Raw genomic sequence first — 17,269 nt, forward strand, 5'->3', positions numbered from 1 at the left:
CAACAGATCGAAGGGGTTCGAAGTAACGGGAGAAGTGGTAACGGTCTTCTTCAGCATGTCAGCGTAGGAACGCTTTGAACGCTCTTTGAGAGACCGTTTTATTTTATCCCTGCGCTGCATGTACACCGCACATGTCGAGAGCTCATGCAGATTCTCTCCGCAGTGAATACACTTTTCAGCGTTAACACTGCAAGAATCTTCCGCATGAGACTCCCCACACTTGCCACAACGTGCCTTATTGCAGCAGTAGGCGGCTGTATGGCCTAACTGCTTGCAATTCAGGCAGTTCATGACGCGGGGCACGTAGAGCCTCACAGGGAGACGAACCCGGTGGATCGAGACGTGGCTTGGTAGTGCAGACCCGGCGAACGTAACTCGAAACGAGTCTGACGGAGTGTATACTGTTTTGCCACCGATGATCGATGCTGACCGCAATTGCTTGCAGTCGAGCACCTTTACTTCGGGACACGTTTTGTTTTTAAAGCACCCTTTGGCACTTTGCAGTATACACTCGACGGACAGACTCGAATCGGTTATGACACCGTCGATCTCCACGTCTCGTGCGGGTATGTAAACGCGATACTCGCGTGTGAAGAGCTCAGAGCAAGCTATATCGTTGGCCTCTTTCAGGTTACCGACCACGACACGGAGCTTGTTAGGCCGGACCTTGGAAATTTCGGTCACGCCCTTGTACTCCTTCGTCAGGTCTTTAGAAATCTGCAAGAGGTTCAACTGTTTCGATTTCGGTCCCGCCTTTGGCCGAAAATAGACAGTATAGCTGCCCTGGGCTCCGTCTGGGTAAAGCCTGGGGCGAGGGGGGACTGAAGAATGAACAGGGGAGGGGGTAACAGAAGGGTCAGGGTCAGAGGGGTTCGGGGATGGTGGCGCGGGAGGCGAGGGATCTACATCCATCGCGCTATGTTTAGCGCACTAGCGCTGACAAGAACACGTACCTTTTTATTTCTCCCTTCCAGTAAGGTTGGTTGTCCGATCGTTCGAAGTAGCAGCCGTTACAGCCAGCAGCACCAATACAGCAGCACCAAACAGCCACCAGCAGCGAGCCAGGTGTGAGATCACTCCGCACAGCGATACGACTCGCTGACACTGATGGCTTCTTCTTTTTCCTCGTTTGTGTCTCGTCCACTGCTGTAGCACAATCCAGCCAGCAGCCAAATCGGCTTACGCACCAGCTGGCAGTCACGATGCGAAACAGTTGCACAAAGGAACGACCTTGAACCCGGATTTATTTCACTCGACCAGGCAAACAATGCCAACACTTGTTCACACGTCTTTTGTTTTATACTCTATCGGACCGATCACCAAACACGTCCAGTACTGATGCGTGTTCGGCACAGAATGCTGTTATGCAAATATTTATTTTAATTTCTTGAAAAATCCCACATGATTTTTGGACAAAAAAAACTGCTCCCTTTTGAATGATTTATGCAAGACAATCAGAAAAAGCCTGGTCACTTTTTTTCAAGTTTCCAAGTCACTTCTTGGTAACTTTTTTCAAGCTTTGAAGTCACTTTTTGGTCACTTTTTTCAAAGTTTTGGTCACTAGAGTCACTTTTTCTGACCAGTTTGACCACTTTCAGCCCTGTTATCATTATGAGTTTTCTGGTTAAAGGGATGACTAGCATCATATTCATATGAAAAAAACTTGGCATTTTTCCATCCTAAAATTTCACTAAACTTTTTCTAATATACAACATGCTACCCCATTAGTCTTTGAATAAATTTCCATATCTGCAAATCTTCAAGTAAAAGTCTATTTGAACCGTCGATAATTTAATAATTTTATCTTTCTGACGCAATATGCAAAATATAAGAAGCAAACCGCCCGAAACTCCTTCCACAAGTTAAACACTAACCAATGACCGATAGCGCAAATTATACCCCGTAGGAACGGCATGTAAGCCTGCAAACATCGAACGTCATATTATCGCTGGTTGCGCCGGTATTGCTTCTCGTTGGAAATGATAATCCTATGAAAGCTAATTAGGCGTATTCCTTTGGGTGTTATATTTCTTTACTTTGTCCTCGAACCGACACCGGGAGGAAGAAGAAACAATCAGGCCAAACAACCGCTATCAGATGTCGGGCATAGATTGCGTCAGTCCCTCACTGTGTACGCCTGGGCAACAAGATAACCGAGAGAAAAAAAAACCGCTGCGCTGTAAGCTCTAACAATATTTAGTGATAGGCTTCATCTGAAACGTGTTGCAAGCGAACATCTTCAAATACGCGCAAGAAATGATAATTGTTCGCGACCGGATACCTTCCTGCGAAGCGGTATTTTTGTTATCTCAATTGTACCGGTTAGTTCAACTTCTGCGTTTTATCTCGCTAACACCATTATAACAGCAGCTAATAAAAGGAAATTAGCAATGGTAAATAACTGCGGGTAAACGAAGGTCAATCTTTTTATAAAAATTAAAACAATAAATTGCCTCCCGGGAGTCATGCTCGACAATAATAATTATCACACATGCTACACAGAACTTGTATCCAAAGGGGCGGTATGTGTTGATTTGTGATTTACCTACGCTTACCTAACCTGACCAACCTCGTGACTATGAAAAACGGATGCATCGCAAGTTCAGCCGTACGAATGCAAATATTTTGTCAACAAACGAAAAATTTTGCTTCGTCTGCCGATCGTTCAAAATCGAGTGTCACATTACGATTCAACGCTGAATCATCGCTACCGGACCAAATCGCGTGATTCAGTGCTCACGATATATGGTTTGGAGAGTTCAGGAAACCGACTTTTTTCTGACCATGGAATCTCTCTCTTCCAATAGATGGAAGTAATGAAAATATAATTGACTTCCCTTAAAACTTCACAGTTTGTATTCATTAATCTAGGAACGGAAATGAACAAACTCGAGAAGGTGGATTGATTTGTTTACGGAAAGACACAAATTAAAGGTGAACTTGATATCAATCTGAAAGACTGACGCAGTATGTCAATTCCTGCGGTATCAATTAGCAAACGTATCCAATAGCGTCGTGAGCAAGCTGAACTTATTTTAGATTCTCTGTGCACACAAAATTGCTGCCTATGTTGGGTTTGCAATTTTTATCAGTTGAGAGTTATGACTTCTGATTGTGCAACTTTGATTTATTCCATTTTAACTAGTTGATATAGGAATAGAAAATATTAAAGTGAGCAGCAAAATAAAAGAAAATAGGTTTCTAAACACACGGTTGTATTTTTGAGACGTTTTGCTGCCTTTGTGCTCGCTACATTTTCTTTTCAGGTCTGACATAATTTGATTGAATAAGCATGTTGATTGAATAAGCATGTTGTTCCGGGGAAATAAAACTTTTTTTCTGCGAAAAATAACACTGCTCAACAAATGTTTTGCTCTAGGTTTCAAAGTGAATATTATATTTAGGACTTCTTGTAAAATTTAATTTGATCCATTGGAAAGATGTGGAGCAATCCTGCATTTTAAGTTCGAAATGTAAGAATTGCAATAAAATATGACCAGATTTGGTTATGTCCCTGGAATGATAAGGTAGATTGATTGATTGATCGATAATAAAAAAATTAAAAAAAACGAATGCCGACAACCGATTACTTATATTTATCAACAACATCTATAAATTTTCCAGGAATTAATTTTAATCTCAGTTAGAAAAATTCAGGCCTGTTCTGCGGTCGATAAGCAATCGCAGCCGCGAGGCTCAATAGAGTGAATTGTTTATGGCAGCTGAGATTTCGCAGCCGAAGTATATTTGTATTTCAGCAAATCACAGTCCGAGTGGGTGATCGATAGCGACAAAATAAATCCCTGATCCTAAAAGTAGGAACTGAATTCAACCGAAAGTATTTCGGAAAACACTTGCTCAGCGTTTTACTACCAACCATTATTCTACCGCGCTCTTTATTTATTTATTTTCGCAAACAAATCGCAAATATTTGTGTTTGCATTCCATCGGTATAATTTACACCGACTGTGGGTTTTGAATAGATTTAAATGGCATGGGGGCAAAAAGAAAACGATATCACGTGTGTTCTATATTCTGAGCCTTGTGGAACCAAATGAAATGTCCTATCATAACATTTGCAATATTTTTATTTGTTGTTGATTGGAATCTTCTGGAGCAGCAAGTCGAACAAGCATTATGAATCATTCTTTATTTGAACAAGAAACAATTTCCAAGAACAAAACCTATTTAAAATAGCAAACTGACACTGGATTGGCTCAATTTCCGACCATATCCGGAGCCATAACACTAAACACCCAAATAGAATGCCTTTTTAATAACGTCGTAATATTAACATTCGTTTCCTGCTGTTCGTTGAGCCATAAAACCCGTTTCTGCAGCTTGGTGACCGTTGAGGTGATTTACTGCTTTCATCATTTTGCGCAAACAGTATAAGTTCTTGCATTAACGTTATACATTGCCATCCTTTCATGATATATCCCGTTGATGTACGGAAGCGGTCCAGCGCCATCAGAGTGTACATGTGATCAACCGGAATGAAATCAGCTGTATTGCACCGTGACTGCCATCATCATAGTGCAGTGCAGTGCAGGAATTGTTGAAACTTCGATTATTATTGCTACTATTCAACCGTTGAACCGTTAATGGTATGCGAGACGGGTTGTGTGGTGAGGCAGACGCTGACAACGCGTAGTGAGCCGTATTGATTCGGATGGCTTCAATAATCTCTTTTCCCTTGACTCGGCTGACGAACGGCCCTTCTGGGATGAAGATATGGTTTGCTGAGTTGCGAAAAAATGCTATAGATTTCCTGGTGTAAATGTATATGTTTTCCTCCGATAGGATTTGACAGTTTGAGTATAAAAAATTTAATGTGCAGCTCTATAAAGAATTCGACTTCTGTAGAGTTTTGCATGATAAAGTAAAAACACTAAAGCACTTAATTTTTCAACGTTACTGACGCTACAGATATTCGTTTGTCTGTTTGTTACCTACTAACTATGTCTCGACCAACTAACAAAGGGGTGTATTTATCTACAGAACAGTATAAGGGGAACCAGTAGCTGGCTGAACACCCTGAAGATAAAGCCTATCAATCAATTCTATATAGTAAAGAGAAGTTCTTTTATTGCATTCCATGCGAAAAGAATACATTTCTTCACAAACTTGTCTTCGATTTTTACAGATTTGGACTGAAGTTGAACGATTTTGTTTTAATTTAAGAGCAATAAAAAACACCGTATTTTAAACAACTATATGGCTACAGAAAACCGATAAAATAAGTTATTTTCTTCTAAATGTTCGAGAGGAAGATGAAGTGCAAAACATATTTTCATTGACTCTGTTCTCATTGGCTTCGGTCAAAAAATTTTAATTACTCTGTTTAGATATGCACAAAAAAGTTAACAACTTTTAAATGATAGTCATCTTGATTTTAGCATATATAGTTTAAAGCATTGCAGTGTTTTTCTGTGATACACTTTTGTTTATCATTTTTTATTGGTTAGTAAACAAACATTAGAGAAAGATTGAAAAATTTATCTTCATTTGATTGATCATGTTTTTCTCTGCTTTGTCTAGTTTAGTTAAAGTTTTGGTGAAGTGTATTCCCTCGTTTGGAATACCGCTACCATTTCCTGTCGGAATGCAGGTCATTTTTATCTTAAGCTTTTCAGAATTACCATACCAAAACCTAACATCCGCAATTATCGTGGAATTGGTTTCATTTTCTGCATTCTTTTTAAGGGTCGTTCAACAACCTCGAATGTTTTGGAATTTGTAACTTTTAGTCTTAATGTAATAGAAAATGACATGCACGTAGAAGCTCTTTACACTGACTTCAGTCAAGCATTTGACCGAATCGATATACCAATATTACTCTTTAAGCTCCAAATAATTACATTGGCGTCTCATCTCTTGTGTAGCTCCAGTCATTTTTGGGGCCATCCACATACCACGTGGACAGCTTTGGAGGGAGGGGTGGGCCTGTGGAATGTCCACGGTCCATGCAAATTTTTTAGAATTTATATGAGCAGTTGTCCACGGGGGGAGAGGGGTTGAAATCGTTAAAAATCTGTCCACGTGATATGTGGATGACCCCTTTAACAAATCGCAAAAAAATACACTTTCAAAAAAAAAAACTCTTAAAACCCATTTCAGTCACCTCTGAGGCGCCCCAGGGATCGCATTTGGGTCTACTTCTTCCATGTTGTGTGTGAATGATTTTTCTTTCATCTTTGAACTTTTTATGCCTAATGGAAATTCGTAAAAAATTAATCGATCATTTTGACATTTGACTAACGTTTATATCGAAGTTAGGCGCCTGAATTTGAAAAGCTAGTAATTCGACTGGGGAAAATTGGTCAGGTTTCGAGCGCTTATATATCAATCATTTCTTTTCAGAATATCGAGGTTTTGGCATCAACCGATCAGAAATTTTCTTATGGTTGAATGTATATGGTAAGAATTATGGTAAGAATAACCTATTGATTGCGATACACCATTGAAAAATTGATAAATAACCGATTGTCTAAATCATACCGAGCAACCAATCAACACCTCTTTTCACAAGCACAGTCGACACTAATAGATACAATCGATCTGACTTTGTACACGATTTGTTGTTGTTGTTTTACTCGAGGTCGCTTCTTGTTCTTGATATTTTTTACTCTCTTTGCCATTCCCTATTCTTCTACGCTCCACCTTCTTTCCAAACAACTGACGAAACCTCGATATGAAAAGTACAATTCGAACATTTAACGCCATCATTTTCATTTCAAAACTGTACCGGTATCATACGCACGCCATCGAATTGTATTTCGACACACAAACTTCAACTTACACAAACTTCAATGGAAAGACATGTACCACTTTTGTTTTATGGGAAAAATAATGACAACCAGAAAACGTTGAGAGTAAAAGTGGTACATGTCCAGTGTGAGCATGAAGGATGCATTATAGCTCTCTAATCTTAGGACATAGAACATTCATGTCTTCAGCTGAGTTGTCCAAGTGATTGAGTACTATAGAATGATGATCTGTTTGTTGAGGAATTCTGTCTCTTCGTGGCGCTGGTGTATATGTATTTGGTAACAGCATACGAGTTGACACTGAAATAGGTAAAATGCTTTCTGCTACAAAATAGTCACGGGTACACTAGCACCACGTAGTGAGAAAATTCCAAAGCAGACAGATCTTCATCTGAAAGTACTCAATCACTTGACCAACTTTGCTGAAGACATGATTGTTTTATATCCTAAGATCCTCGACTTACAATTCATCTAACATGCACTGATTGGACATGTACCACTTTTGCTCTCAACAAAATGGTGATTATGTTAATTACCAAAAATTGTGTAGGCTATAATTTTGGTTCAGGTTATCAGATCTCGATTTTTCTTGGATATTCTAGTACATTATTGCGTTCTGCATCAATTTATGCAAAAAACCCAAAAAGTGTAAAAATGGCACATGTACCACTTTTGCTCTCAACGGCTCATATGTCTAAAGAGTTTACCTATATGTGATGAATAGTTTTAAATAAAATAAGATGTTTTATATTAAATGAAATAATATGATTTTTTTCCAAATTTTACATATATGTGATGAATAGTTTTACATGAATAAATAAGATACCTAGTTTATGTTATTTTCAAATTTTTCCAAATATATGCCCAATTTCTTACACATTTTTGTAATGAACGAGCTTTAATTGCTGTAGAATTTGATAAGTACATTTAGTGCCAAACGAAAACAGTAAGTGTTTTGGCTGAGATATGACTTGATGTTATCCACCATATATGTACTTAGATTTCGTCAAACCATTTCTCAGCCAAATTATAACAGATTTTTATCAACAACAGCTATTGTTGTCGTTTGGTACCAGAAAGAACTTTTAAAATTTTACAGCAATTGAAGCTCCATCATTACAAAAATGTGTGAAAAAATGCGAATAAAATTGGAAAAATTTGAAAATAACATGAACCATCTTATTTATTTTAAAACTATTCCTCACATATAGGTAAACTTTTTAGACATATTTATATGTTTCAAATGCTCTAATTTTCGCCTTTCCAAAACAGCCAAAATATAAAAAATCGGTTGAAAAATAACCGTATTAAACATAAAAATTTGAGCTAAGGTAGAAACAGGGTCTAGAACATAACTTATAATTTTCGGGGTATTTGAAAAACTTCAAGTAAACGCGCAAGTAACACTTGACTAAAGTTACAACCCACACTAAGTCACATCAAAAGTTCTTGCATTTTTTCATCATTTGTAGCCCCGTGAAATAATTGTGCGATAGAAACCAAAAATTCTGGTTTTCTTAAAAAATATATAACTTAGCCAAATATCATCCGATTTTCACAAAACTACTTTCATTTCACTACACTTTACACTTTTTATGCACTTTCACTATTTAATTCTATCACTTTTCACTTGCATATACGTATTTCAACACTTACATAGTGCTGTCGTCAGTGCTTATTTGGACTGTCCAAATAAGCACTGACGACGGCACTATGTAAGTGTTGAAATACTTATATGCAAGTGAAATGTGAAATGTGATAGAATTAAATAGTGAAAGTGAATAAAAAGTGTAAAGTGTAGTGAAGATTTTCTATCAAGACGCTCGAACAGAAGTGAATAAATTACTTTCATTTGATTCGGAATTGAATATACTTTCAAAATTATAGTATATTTGTGGTTTGTTCCTCACAAAAATAGACGGGAAATTTAAAATTGAATTGAAAAATTTCGTGAAAAAGTCTAAAAAATTAGATTTAAACTCAAATAACTCAACATGTCTATTGGTATTAGTAAAAACCTGTATATATTTTGAAAGCTCTATTTGTCCTCTTTCTAAAACTGCTAAAATATTGAAAATCGGTTGATAAATGACTGAGTTAAAACATATTATATGCGCTGAGAATCAAAAAACCCTATTTTGACCATAACTTCAGATTTTGGGGGTGTTTGGAAAATTTCTAGTATGAGCGAATGTTACACTCAACAAGCCCTACAACCTACACTAGGTCACTTCAGAAGTTCTTGAATTTTTTTTTTTCATTTGTAGCACAGTGTAATTAAAGAAGTCAATATATTTTCCTGTCACTTTGATAACAACTACGCAAAAAGCGTGTAATTGGGTTCATGCTGTTTTAAGTAATTGAAATAAACGTAATTTCTTAAAATACATGAAGTTATATGCTAGGCTGGAGCTAACCTAGCATGAGTTTTATCGGTCAAATGTCAAACAATTTCCAATCTCAGAATATTCGCTTGAATCGCTCTGGTCTAAAATTTCAGATAGTTTAGTTAGAGTTTGCTTTTTTGCTAAGATAGGAAAATTTCTACCCAAATTCGTTAAATTAAATGATTGTCTTGGTGTGCAGCTACGAACTAAGGGTTTTCTGAAGTGATAGCGCTAAAATAAACAATCCATTCTTTCCCTGCGGTCGTGTCTTGGATACCACCCTCCTACTTTTTTATTTGAATAAAACCTTGAACACGTATTTTGCACAGCAAACTGAACATTTTCCGCAGCTGAACAAGTTTTTCGGACTCAAGAGTAATCTTTTAAAAGCGGGTAACCATTTAGGCATAAATTTCATTCAGAATTGTAACTCAGAAACCGTTTGTTTTTATAGAAAACTGTCTAAGGATGTATTGCAGGTTTCTAATGATGCCTTGTAGAAAAAATATACACTGTGAAAAAAAAATTTGGCTACAAAAATTTGGAAATGAAAAATAAGTTTCAATTTACAAAACAAGAGTTAAATTTCTTCTTTTTTTTCAAAAATTGCTTGAAATTATGATTAAACTTTTTGTGAAAAGACCAGGATGGTGAAATAAAAGATACATTTTTTATTAAAGAAAAAGAATAAATATTCAATTTCATCAATTTTCAAAATATCTTTGCTTCCGTTTATGCTGATAGTGATGCTTCTGACCACGAAGCTCAATTAGCGGCATCTGATGTCCCCTCCTATTTAATTTAGTTTGGAAGCAATCACTGATGTTTCTCGAGCTTATATTTGGTGCCTCCCATCAGTTCGTTGAATGACTGAACTATGTATCTACGTGAAATCTACGTTCAAGTATTTCATCGCAATTCGCTAACAAGTCAGGAGTTCCTCAAGGGAGCAACATGGGGCCATTGCTATTTGCGCTGTTTTTTATTGACGTGAGACTGCCACTGCATCCTGGTGATGGTTGCAAGTTGGTGTATGCAGATGACTTGAAGTTGTTTTTGGAAGTTTGGACTATTTACCTCATCGACGGTTTGGAACTGAAGAGAGTTAATGATGTAATGGTGGTGTTTGATTGGTAATGATACTCTCGAGCGTCACTGGAGATTGAATCAAGCAGTGTTTATAGTCACTCTATGTGGAGAAAATCGACTCACCGAAGCTTTTGTCTCTCGTAAATTTTCGCGCTTCACAACGCGCTCTGCATTCTACTGGATTTCTGCAGATCCCATACCATCGTACATCGATTTTTTTTTTTTTATTATTACTTTATTAGGGGTACATCGATTAGCTATAATGAGTCCATCACCGCCTGTATAAGAACTTTTGCTCGTGTTAAATACCTGTTTCACTTCAACGAACCCTTGGATAAATTTTGTGTAGAAGGTTAGGAAAACGAACATTTTATCAACTTGACACTCAAACTTTGTTACATAAATAATAATTATGACTCACTCCCAGATAAATCATAAAATAAAATAAAATCTGTGTTCCAATCATTCTGATTCGGATAGTCATTGTCATGCATTTGTTTTCAAGTTATTTTGAACTAAAGCTTTGAAAATGAGAAAATTAGCACTAAATTTTTCAATGATGTAAAGAAAAGTTGAATTTTCTCTTGAAATTAGTTTTTTGTTGAAGTTTGACGTTTTTCTGAAACTTTCAGTCAAATGTTTTGGATGGAGGAATGATGCATAATGAAGCATAATGGTTCTGATGTTAGAAATTTGAAATATTTATATAATGATCATCTTGATCTCATAATAACGATCACTCTGAAGGTAATGTACAAAGGAGGGAACAAAAACAGTACACTAATTATTTTTTGTGATAAATCGTATTTTGTGATAAATCGTTAATTTTCAGCTTGTGACAAATAAATGCTGTGGACCCAGTAACGAAAAAAATCTCTTCTATAATAAGCTGGAAGTTTATGAAACAGGAGTGAAACGAGTTTTTAAGTTTGCAAAAAATGTAGGCAAACAAAAGAAAAAAAAGTTTTTTGAAAACGTTTATTTAAAATAAGTGAAATGAGTGAATAAAAGATCAAATTTTCGGCCGCTGTCTGTTTTCTGCACAAATTAATTCACAATATTTCGTTAATTTCTCACCGTCATAGAAAACTAATCTAATCACCTTCTGCAGCGAAACAAACGTGTCCATAGAGCGCAACCTCCGCAACCTCCCCGGCACGATCGCCGTCGTGACGAATTGTTTGTTTACATTCGTATCACTCTTTCTCTCCCCGTCTATCAGTCTGCTAGTGATTCGCTTCCATTCGTGGTTGTGGTATTGGTTCGTACCGCAGCCATTACAGCCGGCAGTGAGCTCTCGATTTGGCCGGTTTCAATTGAAATCATCTTTCAATTATCACGCTTTTCCCCTCCCCTCCCCTCCTCCTTCCTCCTTACCGCGGGTGTCGCGCAGCTCGACGACCTGCCTGGGCGCTATCATTGGTTGTCTGTGTTTGAAACTAGAGGTATGTAGTGGCAGTCGCCCATTGCTAGGTACTCAGTCGAGATCTGCCGGCGAATTCGAACGGACGTGCTCTTGGTAGACCTTAGATCCGCAAACGCGACAATTCTACACAGACAATACTGTCTCGTGCATTTGACGGCGGCCCCACCTCATCACCACCGGTTAATCGTAGATGTTCGCGGAACATTACGCGAAACGCGAGTTTGGTCTTATTGTTTACACCATCTCAGGATGAAAGATATTGCAGTGCTCTTCACCTAGTTCGATCGGTTTTAGTAGGATCCTGCGTTCGATCACGTACGCGCACGGTGCGATTCGATCCGCCTGCGTAGTGTTAAAGTGTGCTTGCTTTTTGGATTGGATGGTGTTTCACGGTGTGCAGTATGAATATTCGATTTGATCTATTGTGAAACTGATTAATCAGCAGGATCAGTAGTTAGTTGGGGTAGCAGTAGGTCTATTCAAGTTAAACAAACAGAAGAAAGTGCAAAAATCTCTTGTTCTATTTTTATCCGTGAAATGAGTGATTTACTGTGTCTATTGCTGGTACGTCAGTAGCGTAAAACGCAAAAGAAACCAACCCGCTGGGTTGTGAAAAGTGAAGAAAAATATTTTTGTTTGTTTACCCTTATCCGACAAACTTTCGTGAATCTCTGGTTCGCATCACAGTGACAGCTTCAATAGCAGCGCCATGGTTGCCAAAACGCCAGAGGGCATTTCGTTGGAGAATCTCAGCAAGCGTGCATCGGTGTACATTGATCCGGACTGTGATTTGTATCTGGAGCTGCAGTATCTGCAGTCGGCAGACTTCCATAAATGTACCTGCTTTGATCTGAAACTGTTGACGTCAGGTAACTAAGCCGGAACTTATTCTACTGTCACAAATTTAATTTATGACTGCTACTGGTCACGGTTTTCAATGCAGCGAAGAGTTATTGTTAGATTACTGGTGTCGGCTTGCGATGCACCCTTTTGTACAATCGTCCGACCCAAGTCGCACGCTCGTGATGCGACGTATGTCAGTAAGCAAACAGGCACAATAAATTTCGGCTGACGATCGTGACAAACTGTTTTGCACAATATGGTGATATTTTTACATGGAGTCGCTAATTGTTTCGTGTAAAAAGGTGATGATTCTTGTGACTCCCCTTCGGATTGTTTGGAATGGAAATCAAGAATAGATATATCAATTCGAATCATGGATTTCATTGAAATTACTTTACACTCGGGGTGTTGGAAAACCCTCACGTTTACCGCAAATATGTATGGTATTTTTTTTATTATTTTCAGTAATCGTCTGTTTTGAATCGCCATTTATAGTGTCAATGTTGGCATTACAATGTTTTCCAGAAATTCTGAGTAAAGTTTAATAATGGTTTATTTTAATGATTGGCGTTAAAGTTTATTCAGAATAGTGAAAACGGAGAAGCAATCTAAACGGAACATTTTTGATTAGATTTTAACTCTCTCAATGCATAGATATCCGGGGCACACACTGAAATACCACTGTGGTCTGTGGTAGATCGTTTTTGTTCTGATTACGACTTCCTAATAATTAGGTGACACTACCTTGAGAATGTACATACGTTCTGGTATTGAACAATCAAAAAAATAATGTTCTTATGTAGTTTGATTAGAGTGCTTCAATGAATTGAAACAAGGCGCTATAAACCCAGTTTAACTTCGCTAAAAACAGCATTTGATTAAGAAACCGAGAATACTCAATGCTGGAGTCAAGCTTGTATGATATAAATTAACGAAAATAATGCTCCCTGAGAACGGTCTTAGGATGCTTTTTTTTGGTACGTCATGTCAACAAAACTAAAACGTATAAACTGAACTTGTCGATTCATGGATAAATTTCTGCCAGCTCAAACACGTCGACAGTAATTTTAACTCCACCTCTGTTCAACAAGTGAGATATTTTAATGAAATTCACTGTTCAATTTAGAAATATCCAAAACTGATGGAGTTATTAAGCTTTACGCTTATTTATGGTTTCGGACTCCTGCGAATGTTGTATACTTTCAAATATATGCGCTTAGTAAGCTTTTAATATCAAATCGGTCACGTAACCCGCATTAGTTGTATTATCCTGTCGCATTTTATTGCTGACATACAAAAATGTTAAATGTCTTTTGTACTATTTAAAAATACTTGTCTTCTTTGGGAAATTAAACTATCTCCATCGTGATGCAGCGATTTCCTCCATTTATCTATAATTCGTACTCTATTAAGTCAAGTAGTTTGACAGCGGAACATAGAATACCAAGACATTGTATTAATTTTATATTGAAATGATATTCAAAAACGCAGTTTCATTTTCTTGCAATTATTATTAGATGAAATTAAGTTATCTGGTATTTGCTGACAGCCTTGTAACCTTCTGGAGCCAGAAATTGTAAAAACTTTAGTGTCATTATGACAAATTTTAGTTAAATTTAAGACTTTTTAATCCAGCTTCCGTTTACTTAGAGCTTGTAAAAATTGTTTTTTTAGTTTCATTAGTAATGTATAATTTTACAGGTTTTTCTTTTGTTGACTTGTCTATTTTAGGTGTTTCAAAGCGGATTAAGTACTATTTGTTTTAATATCAATCTGATTTTAAATTTTATACGACTTCAAATTATTTCATTTGTTATTGCCAGTTAGAAATCCGTTTAAACTCTAAAACCTCGTTATTTGGTAACCTCAGATCCTGCTTCTTTTTACATCGCAGCATTTTTTTCTAAGGTATTTGGCATAAAAATATCGAAAGGAATTTGTAATAGGGCGAGAAACGGCTTAGTCAGTGACGCCTATTTTGATCATTCGAAGAAAATAAACCTCAAACTCTTTAAATTTGATCAATATCGGCAATTTCAAAGCGGAAACAAAAACTCTGATTATCTAGTCGTCCTACGAATACAAAAAATAACGTTAATTACAAAGAAATCTTTGGATAAATATCAGATGGGAACTGCATATAACAAACACCGTCGAGTCGAGTAGAAGTGGAATAACCTTCAGATTTATTAGTACGAAACATAATAATTACTCTAAGTAACTGATGAGTAGTCGAAAGCTAATGTCGAAAACCAAACTGCTCATTTGCAAAAAATGAATTTTCATTAATATGTGTTATCATTCTGTTTACAATTATTATTCTTCAAAAAAGTTTGCTTATAGAGAGTAAACTAATGGCCAATAACTTGACGCTTCAGCTAGGTTTTTTCAGGTTTTAAAATTGGAGTGACTTTGGCATTTTTTTCCATTTTGAGGGAAGCATGCTAATTCAAAGCATCTGTTAAAAATTCTCACCAAGAAATTTAAAGAGCTTTCGGGAAGTCTTTTATGGAGAATATAAAAAATCCCATCATCTCCTAGTGGTTTCATGTTTTGAAGTTTTGAAGGTGATTCGATCATATTTCTGTAAAAGGTGCCACGGGGACACAAAAATCGTCATTTTAGATACCCCCACCCTCCCCGTCCCCCTCGTTAACATTAACCAAACTACCTCCCTCCCCCTCTTTGTCCACGTGGCCATTTTTTAACAACGAAAAATCGAAAAAATGTTCATTTCTGTGGTTTTATCCAGTGATTAAACAAAATAAATGTTAGCAAAAGAATAAGAAAAACAATTTTTAGCCTAAAATCACCTAGACCATTGAAGCCGTAAATAAAAAAAATACCATCAAAACAGCCTAAAATTTGATCCCAAATTGCATAAAAACTCTTGTAAATGTAGCTTCAAATATCTGTTAACACTTCTTTCAAATAAAAAATATGATTACTGAAATTAGTTCAAAATAATTAAAAAACGTCAATGATGTCTAGAAATAAGCCAACAATTGAAATAATGGTTTATGACGTTTTATTACAGAAAAGATTAAAACAAAATATGATCATAAATTAACCAGAAAGGGCTTTAAAATGTTTCGCAGGTAAAGAAGAAACAGAGGTGAAAAATCGTCTGAAATTATGATTTAAAAGCCTTCAGAAAACGGATTAAGCAACAAAGGTATTCTGAATTAACTTATAATGCTTAAGAAGCTCTTGAAATGCAAAAAAACTAAGAAAATGATCTTAAACTTAATTCAAGTTAATAAACTAGTTCCATGGAGAGGAAAAGGCCAAAAAGAAAGTGATCTGAATTCAGCCAAATGGTTGAAGACTAGAAGCGTTCTGAAAGAAAAGCGCAGAGCAGAAAATGATTCCAAATTCAGCGGAAACTGGATTGATAGATGAAACTTATTCCAAACTGAGCTTAGTTAATAGACCTCTGCTAACGAAAGAAAATGATTAAAAAAGAAATATATCTCGAAAGCCAAATTTATCACAAATACAGCTGAAGCTCTGTCTTCCCAGATGGTCTTGAGGTGCGATGCTGGCCTAACAAGCCAGTCGTAGGTTCGAGTCTCGGCTCGGGAGAGACTGTTAGTGTCAGTAGGATCGTAGCGCTAGCCCCGCAATTTTCCTGTACACTAAACAGTCGGCTGCGAAGTCTGTGTATAAATAAACAGAAGGTCAAGTTCCGAATCGGAATGTAGCACCAAGGCTTTGCTTTACAGCTGACAACGGCTCTAGAATAAGAACAGTTGTAGATTTTTTATTGCCGGACAATATTTTTTTTGACAGATTTCCATTTTTTTGGAAAAATATCGTGTCCACGTGGACATCATCATTACCCCCCTCCTACCGTGGACAAGCGTGCACTGAAGGCTGCAGAATCTGCTTAAAATAGATTCCTCACCCTACACAGGTTATCGTACGTGTGGAGAAAATAACGACCGCCCGGAATCTACCAAACAACCCTAAACTTACCTGAGGTCGATTGGTTTTGTCTCCGCTTGGCGCATTACATTTCAAATTTGTATGAAGATTCATATGGGAAGACCTACTTTTTTGCATTTACCTTTCTAGAGAGCTCGATAATGCTCTAATAATGCACACATTATATTAAGTATAGTATTTTAGATGCCCAACAACTTTGCAGAAGACACTGAAGAGCTAAAATGTCCCTAAGAAGAGCTATAGCTGTTCAAAGTTGAGTATGTCGCTTTAAATGCAGAAAATCTTGTTTTCTGCCAACATTACCAATGTACCGGCGTCAGTAGGATTCCCATCAGAAGTATCCTGTCGTAACGAGTTTATACACTAAGCTAGACCAAGCAAACAAATTCAGGTCAACATTCTAAAATATTCAAAGCGTAAATAGAATCTACAACATGTTTCAGAGGTTACTTTGATGGAAATCTGACTGACGCCGGTACACTGGCAGTGTTGGCAGAGAAAATGATTTGCAACATAAATTTCGACATAATCAACTTTGAACAGCTCTAATATTTTTTTGGTACACCCTAGCTCTTTAGTGTCGTCGGCCAAGTTGTTAGGCGTCGGAAAACCTATCATTTGTAGTGATGAAACCTAGGGTTTGAACCGTTTTGAGCTCTTTAGAATGGAAAATGCAAAAAAGTTGGTGTTTCCATACAAATCTCCATATAAATTTAAAATGCAATGCGCCAAGCGGAGACAAAACCAATCGACTGCCAATAAATTCATGATTGTTTGGGGCCTCAAATAGAATAAAAAAAACTTGG

The 17,269-nt window shown here is 37.0% G+C and overlaps 1 protein-coding gene across 5 annotated transcripts in view; it reads left to right on the forward strand.

The window, feature by feature from the left end:
* Positions 1 to 17,269, forward strand: part of LOC129727115 (GTPase-activating protein skywalker) — a 121,441-nt gene that overhangs the window by 63,006 nt on the left and 41,166 nt on the right. For 2 of the 5 annotated variants that reach the window (XM_055684586.1, XM_055684590.1), the window contains exon 1: positions 11,720 to 12,541. The exons of 1 other annotated variant lie outside the window; for it this stretch is intronic. In XM_055684586.1, the coding sequence (XP_055540561.1) occupies positions 12,382 to 12,541 (160 nt within the window). In that variant the 5' untranslated portion in view covers positions 11,720 to 12,381. Of the gene's footprint in view, positions 1 to 11,719; positions 12,542 to 17,269 lie in introns of those variants that run through there. 2 more of the 5 variants (XM_055684587.1, XM_055684591.1) reach the window with 1 other exon arrangement.

Source organism: Wyeomyia smithii, chromosome 3, assembly GCF_029784165.1.
Source record: "Wyeomyia smithii strain HCP4-BCI-WySm-NY-G18 chromosome 3, ASM2978416v1, whole genome shotgun sequence".
NCBI classification, from domain to species: Eukaryota; Metazoa; Arthropoda; class Insecta; order Diptera; family Culicidae; genus Wyeomyia; species Wyeomyia smithii.